Source organism: Denticeps clupeoides, chromosome 5 (assembly GCF_900700375.1).
Source record: "Denticeps clupeoides chromosome 5, fDenClu1.1, whole genome shotgun sequence".
Lineage (NCBI taxonomy): Eukaryota > Metazoa > Chordata > Actinopteri > Clupeiformes > Denticipitidae > Denticeps > Denticeps clupeoides.
In genome coordinates, this window is record NC_041711.1 from 24,921,637 (window position 1) to 24,928,252 (window position 6,616).

At 43.0% G+C, this 6,616-nt stretch overlaps 2 protein-coding genes across 2 annotated transcripts; both read right to left on the minus strand.

Annotated features, from left to right (window-relative positions):
• Positions 1 to 79: 79 nt before the first annotated feature.
• snx10b (sorting nexin 10b) lies at positions 80 to 2,783 on the minus strand. The gene is made up of 5 exons (XM_028979401.1): positions 2,778 to 2,783; positions 1,539 to 1,655; positions 1,355 to 1,455; positions 1,090 to 1,191; positions 80 to 895 (listed from the first exon to the last, which is right to left on the minus strand). Exons 1-5 carry the CDS (start codon positions 2,781 to 2,783, stop codon positions 637 to 639), a joined length of 585 nt encoding a protein of 194 aa, XP_028835234.1. The 3' UTR covers positions 80 to 636.
• Positions 1,934 to 5,941, minus strand: cbx3b (chromobox homolog 3b). The gene is made up of 5 exons (XM_028980030.1): positions 5,689 to 5,941; positions 4,708 to 4,853; positions 3,905 to 4,064; positions 3,561 to 3,709; positions 1,934 to 3,483 (listed from the first exon to the last, which is right to left on the minus strand). The coding sequence occupies exons 2-5, from the start codon at positions 4,845 to 4,847 to the stop codon at positions 3,360 to 3,362; spliced, it is 573 nt and encodes a 190-aa protein (XP_028835863.1). The 5' UTR covers positions 4,848 to 4,853; positions 5,689 to 5,941; the 3' UTR covers positions 1,934 to 3,359.
• Positions 5,942 to 6,616: the final 675 nt, after the last annotated feature.

A 6,616-nucleotide genomic window follows, 5' to 3' on the forward strand; every position in this document is an offset into this window, starting at 1 on the left:
TTATTCAATGCTGTAGAATGTTATTGTAACTGCATGATATAACAGTAAAATGAGGACTGACATTGTGGTCGCTGTTTTTATATGATCTTTAACAAATATATTGAAAGGAGTTTGGCAGAAGTCAATGTTTAGTAGTCAATGTTCATTCATAATTTACAAACATACTGAAAAAGTAATAAAATGTAATTACTAATATTAAATTAATTTTAAGCAAGTATTACATATGCAATTTCCTCCGGGATTAATACAATTAGCTGATTCTCATGAATTATATTTCCAAAGTAATCTTTCCAACACTGATATATAAGCACAATTTCTACATACAGCTAAATCAATATACTGTTATAATGAATAGTGCCAAGTAGTGCCCAATCAGGATTTGTTGCAAAGCGTGAGGTACAAAATAGCCTGGAAATAGAGCACTAAAATAGGCAAATAGGCTGAGCCCAGACCTGCCCCACTTTTATCTACTTTTAAATGTCATGCTGCATTCAGCTGAGACCTACAAGCCTTAGTTTGGGCCAGCTTTGCACACATTTTTATGCAGTCGTAAGAGTCAAAGTCCATTTCCTCCAGCATTTAATCAACACTGGATGCTAGTCCAAGCTTCTTCAGCGCAATGAGATTTTCAGGCAGTCACACCAGGGCTCTCTCACTCAGCGTCACATGACTGTGATGCTCCTCCAGAGGTCCACAGTGGTTCTCCTCTTCCTCCCCCTCCATGTTCTCCTCAGAGCCAAACCTCATCACTGTGGGCCCGCTGCTCTGGATGGCCTGGGCTACAGTGTAGTGGGTCCTGCCCGCCACGCAGGCTTCGATCCGGCTCACGCTGAGCTGGGACTGCAGGAAGAGGTGGAGACAGCTGTCCGATAGCAGCAGGGGGTTCTGAACAATACTGAGAGAGCATCCAGGTGGAAAATAGTATCACACATAGCAGCAGAGTGGGCATAGTAACTAGTAACTATCTGATTATAGTGAGCATAGGCCTACAGACTGATTCTGAATGAAATACATCAGCGATTCTGTGCTCTGTGTGAGGATGCTGCCACTTGGTGGCACAAGTGTTGCCCTACAGGAACATTAACTCACATTCCTAAAAACTGCTGCAGACCCTTCATCCGCTCATCGATCTGTTGAGCACTGTTCATGTTGAAGAAGGGATTCTTCGGCGGCAGGTCAGGCAGACGTACTCTGTCAGTGAGAGGAATCAAGACATTGTGACTGAAGAGCTATTTGACAGCTAATTACACAACATGAAGCATACAACTGGTGACAACCACAAAAAGTAATGAAGCTCTAATGAAAGTCATTGTTTGGCATGGAGACCATGAAAATCGCTGATATAGGAACTCACAAGAGCAGGGCATTGTCCTGTAGTTTTTGACGGAGCCACACAAATTCACTGTATCTCCTCCTGACGCACGAGGTCTTCTTCGTGAAAGCTAAACTGTTGCTCTGACAGGAAGGAGAAAGGAGGCAATGGGTGAGCAACTCAATTAAAACGGAGCTCAGAGGTAATGCGAGTTCAGGAGACTTACGTGTATGCAGACTTCATAATCCATGTAAGCGTGCCAGAAGTCCTCTCTCTGAATGCGAGGATCTCGCACCCAAACACTGGTGAACTCCTGTAAACTCATTTTTTTTTTTATTAAATACTATGAAATAAATAACCGTCTGAAAGGGAAGAGACAAAAGCAATCCTGTTTCTCTTTGGAGAGCGAGAACAGGGACTTCTCTGTGCCAAATTATGGAAGTTCTGCAGATGAGTCACAGGCCATAAAAGCAAGAAGTCATATTCTTCACAGGTCTGCAACTAAAGATTAAATATTCCCATAGGAAATATAATCTGTATGACATTCTTTCCCCAGTATTGGTCTACTAAATCTTTAGTTATTGTGATTGCGCACGTTTGGAAATAAAATGTAAAAAAAAATTTAATCTGAAAAATACCTTTATTAAGAGCTACAGACAGCCAGTACTGTATTGGTACTCCAGTCGGAATATAGAAAACACTTCAAGAATCACAGATAATTCACAGACATTCAAAACTGGTTAAGGATCAAGGGCAGCACTAAGATTAGCAGAAACATCTCATGAAGTCTTCACAGTACATCCTACACATGATTAGAGATGAAAACAGGCAAGTAGAAAGTGCTTTAAGGTAGTTAGTTTCTTCTCTACAGATAACCAGGAAGGAGCTTATTCCTGTTCACACAGACTTTCAAACATTTCAGAAAAAAGCCTTTCTTTGATGTGATGCCTGCTGAGCATCATTTCTGCAGGACTGGCTACAGTCAAGGTACAGTTCCTACATAAGTTAACAAAGCCAATACACTGGCTGCATACAGGTCATACATTCACAACACATTGTCAGGTTTGTCCTACAGAGGTGTGATAGCCCTAGAAAGCACATGACATCACGTGAAGATGTTCAACACAATTACAGCTAACGTGTAAATATACAACAGATTCAGTGGCGCCACAGAGGGTCATAAAGGGTCACTGGACTCTGACCTCATGGCGGCGGTTACATGCAGACGAGAGATTTCACGGGGGAAAGATTTTGGTAACAACACCCACCAACCATATCAACATTTTTTGTAAGACAGGAAATCCCTACATTGGCGTGTAGATGTGTTTGGTACATGAGGAAATGTGTGTCTGCTACATTAGTGAATTTTCTGTACACTCCTGATGGATTTTTTTAGGAGCAGTGGTGGCCTAGCCGTTAAGGAAGCGGAGTTGTAACTGAAGGGTTGCGGGTTCAAATTCCAAACCGCCATGGTGCCTCTGAGGTCCTGTTGAACAAGGTACCATGCCCACACACTGCTGCCGACTGCTCACCAAGGGTGATGGGTTAAAAGCAGAGGACTTATTTTGTTCTGTGCACCATTTGCTGTGCTACAGTGCTTCACAATGACAATCACTTCATTTTTTTTTTTACATTGGTCCTGTTCCATGAACATCATCTGTTTTATTTGATACTATTATTATTTCCTTCTCATAACTCTCTTCTGTGATATAAATGCCCAGACTAAACAAATTCAGTTGGGTTTAGGATGAGTTGGTCTACAGAATTTTACCACTGCAACCATATAAAGACTAAATGATATGGTTCTTTGGATCAGACATTAGGGTTCTTCCACTGGGCCAGCATTAGCAGTACCGCATCAAAGCTCAGAACTGGAAAGCAGCATAGGACACTGATGGTATTGGGTCAAGATCTACAACAACATGAACATGAAATATTCAGAAACACACAAAGCAGCTTTTCTCCACAGTGAATGTGTCTGCTACATGATAGGGTTACAGGCAGTAAATGCCCAAAACCGCGCTTTCTCTGCTTTTCTATTCTCTTCTCACTGCTGCTCCTCTTCAGCCGACTGCCAGGTGAGCTTCTCCTCATAGAAGGAAATGACCATCTGAGGGCACCTCATGCTGGCCTCTCTCGCTGACATCAGGGCCACCTCCTCACTGTCCTTCCTGCAAGCGAGGAGCAGTGACACCTTCAAAACAAGCTGCTCCAGCCATGATTTAGGCAAGTGAGAAACAGTGCTCACCATCTGATGAGGAACATGAGCTCCCCTTCTTTGTCAGTGGAGCCAATGATGCACTCAGGTTCTAGGTGGCTTGTGTAGTCCTCTGGGATGCCAGTCCTTTCCTCACTAGGCTCCTGTGCCCCACTGTCCCCAGGCTCATCCTGGATTGGCTGGTGTGTGACAGACAGATGATAAAATACAATGTCTGTGCTAGCTTCCAGATCACCACAGCAAAATGTGTCTCTTTTGCCATGTGAGAAGGCCCAATAAAACTAGTTAAATGCTCATGAGCCAGAGCATTCATATTTTCCGTGAAGTGTTAGTGGAGAACAAATCATGTGAGGCTTACAGTCACACAACCTCACCGTCTCCAGATCCTCCTGTTCCTCTTTCAGCTGAATGTGTGAACCTAAGGAAGGTACATCATCGCCTTCAGCCTTCCCAGACAGAGAAAGACCCCTGAGGAACTCTTCAATCAGCTCAGGACAGTCCAGGTTATCCTCTGGCTCCCAGGTGTTGTCAGTGCTTTGGACACAAGCAATGGTGAAAAAAAAGAGAACATGATTACACCACTGTGTGACAAAAAAAGAAATACAACATTAACGGGCCTACGTGTAAAATGGTGCCTTCGTAGAAAAGGGATGAAAATCTGAAACGCTGGGGTATGTGATATCCTGTCTCCTCCTGAGCTCTGGGTTTTTGAATAGGAGAATCCTGGAACAATGGCTGGCAGGGCTTCTGGATTGAACGCGGTGGACGTGGCGTAGCTCTGCACAACTACCAGGGCCAATTTAAACAAAGCAGTAATTTGATCTCAGTGTGTGTGCAACGCTTATTGTACACTTTTCTTGTTAATCTAAATTACAGTATTTCTTTTCATCCGGATATTTCGACCAATACTTTATAACGTGAAATATTTGTTCAGAAATCCATACTAATGGAAATTTGGAACTTTGCACACATCTGCAATTGGTCTGTTGTGCGTCATCAGCAATAATTTGACTTTTGGTTTTGGTTAAATAACTCTGATATTTACTAGGTAATACATGAGGCTGCATCAAAAAACAAAGGTGTCTGGAGGTGGGAGTGCTGGCGGTTTACATCAAAGGCCCAGTGTGAGCCTTCTCGGACTAGAGAAGGCCGGCGGAAATTGAGATGTTGCCCTCACTCGTTGAAGCCCTTCCACTTGAGGAAGTACTCCACTCTGCCATCGGTCACTCTTCTTCGGATGATTTTTTCAACCACAAATTCCTGGACCACAGCCTTCTCCTCAGTCTTCCGATGTTTCACATTTTGTTTCTTTCTCATGCTTACCTGGAAAAAAAATTTTTAATTAACACTTTGGGTTTTTTTGATCAACCTATGTAAAACCTAAACCAATATATTTTTTTTAAATGACACATACAGTACAGGCAAAAAATTTGGACATACCTTCTCATTCAATGTGTTTTCTTTATTTTCATGACCATTTACATTGGTAGATTCTCACTGAAGGCATCAAAACTATGAATGAACACATGTGGAGTTATGTACTTAACAAAAAAAGGTGAAATAACTGAAAACTTGTTTTATATTCTAGTTTCTTCAAAATAGCCACCCTTTGCTCTGATTACTGCTTTGCACACTCTTGGCATTCTCTCGATGAGCTTCAAGAGGTCGTCACCTGAAATGGTTTTCCAACAGTCTTGAAGGAGTTCCCAGACGTGTTTAGCACTTGTTGGCCCCTTTGCCTTCACTCTGTGGTCCAGCTCACCCCAAACCATCTCGATTGGGTTCAGGTCCGGTGACTGTGGAGGTCAGGTCTCCACTTTTTGTAAAATACAAAACTCCACATGTGTTCATTCATAGTTTTGATGCCATCAGTGAGAATCTACCAACGTAAATGGTCATGAAAATAAAGAAAACACATTGAATGAGAAGGTGTGTCCAAACTTTTGGCCTGTACTGTACATCTGGCAAAATAAAACAATTCACTGCTGTATTTGTAACTGTATTTTTGACGGGCTGCAGCGATCGTAAACGTGTAACCGTGTAGTAACAGTGACGTAGTTCCACACGCGGATGAACAAAACAGGCACGCAGCCATTTTGATGCTTCCACCTGCCACACACACACAAACACACACACACACACACACACACACACACACCCGCTCCGCGCCTGCTGCTCCAACCTGACCGCAACCTTCCCGTCTTCACGTAAAGCCGGCGCAAGGACGGCGCTTCTGCCACCGAGCACCGCCGTCTTCGCGGCGCCTCGTCGCGCTGCTGTCGCGGTCTCGGACGCACTCGGCGCAGCGCTGCCTGTGGCGCGGTGGCGGCGTGCGTGCAAGTTTCATGAATGAATGACATTAAACATGGCCGATGGGGGATCAGAGGAAATGGTTTCCAAGGGGGGAAAGGTCGCCGCAGGAGCGCCGCGGCGTCCTTAACGCGCATGCGCGGACTTCCCACATCTGGCAGCGGGTCCCAGTAAAGGCCGCCGCGACGCCACTCGCCACCATCGCGTCTGTCGCCGTAGGGTCGTACAAATCGATAATCATTTCATTTATTCATGAATGAACTTTGCGATGAATGACTCTTTCTTGCTTCGAAATCGGAAGCATATGTCACGTGGGCACGGTGTCAGCATTCAGCCTGAAATGCATAAACACAAACCATTTAAATGACAAATTCACTACATTCTCAGAACATGTTTTTGTGGCTCCTGTTGCATTGTTTATTACCAGGTTGCCCACTATAACTGAAATTTGGAGAATAGCTCCTACGTGGTGTAAAAAATTTATTTACATTAAATATTAAATATATTATATTTATTTACGTACTGCACGTACATTGCATGAAATTACAGAAATACAACAAAAAGCCTATTCTCTGTACAAAATTATATATGCAGTGGTTTTAATATATATAATATATATATATATATATATGATATATACGTTTAATGTATCTAATGCATTGTGGTGCATGTGCGAGCTTTTCTTGATAAATTGCCTAGGGAGCGCCTCATAGTTTTCAGAGTTGGTTTATTGTAAGGATTAAGATGCGCATTTATTATACAACTTGCACAAATTT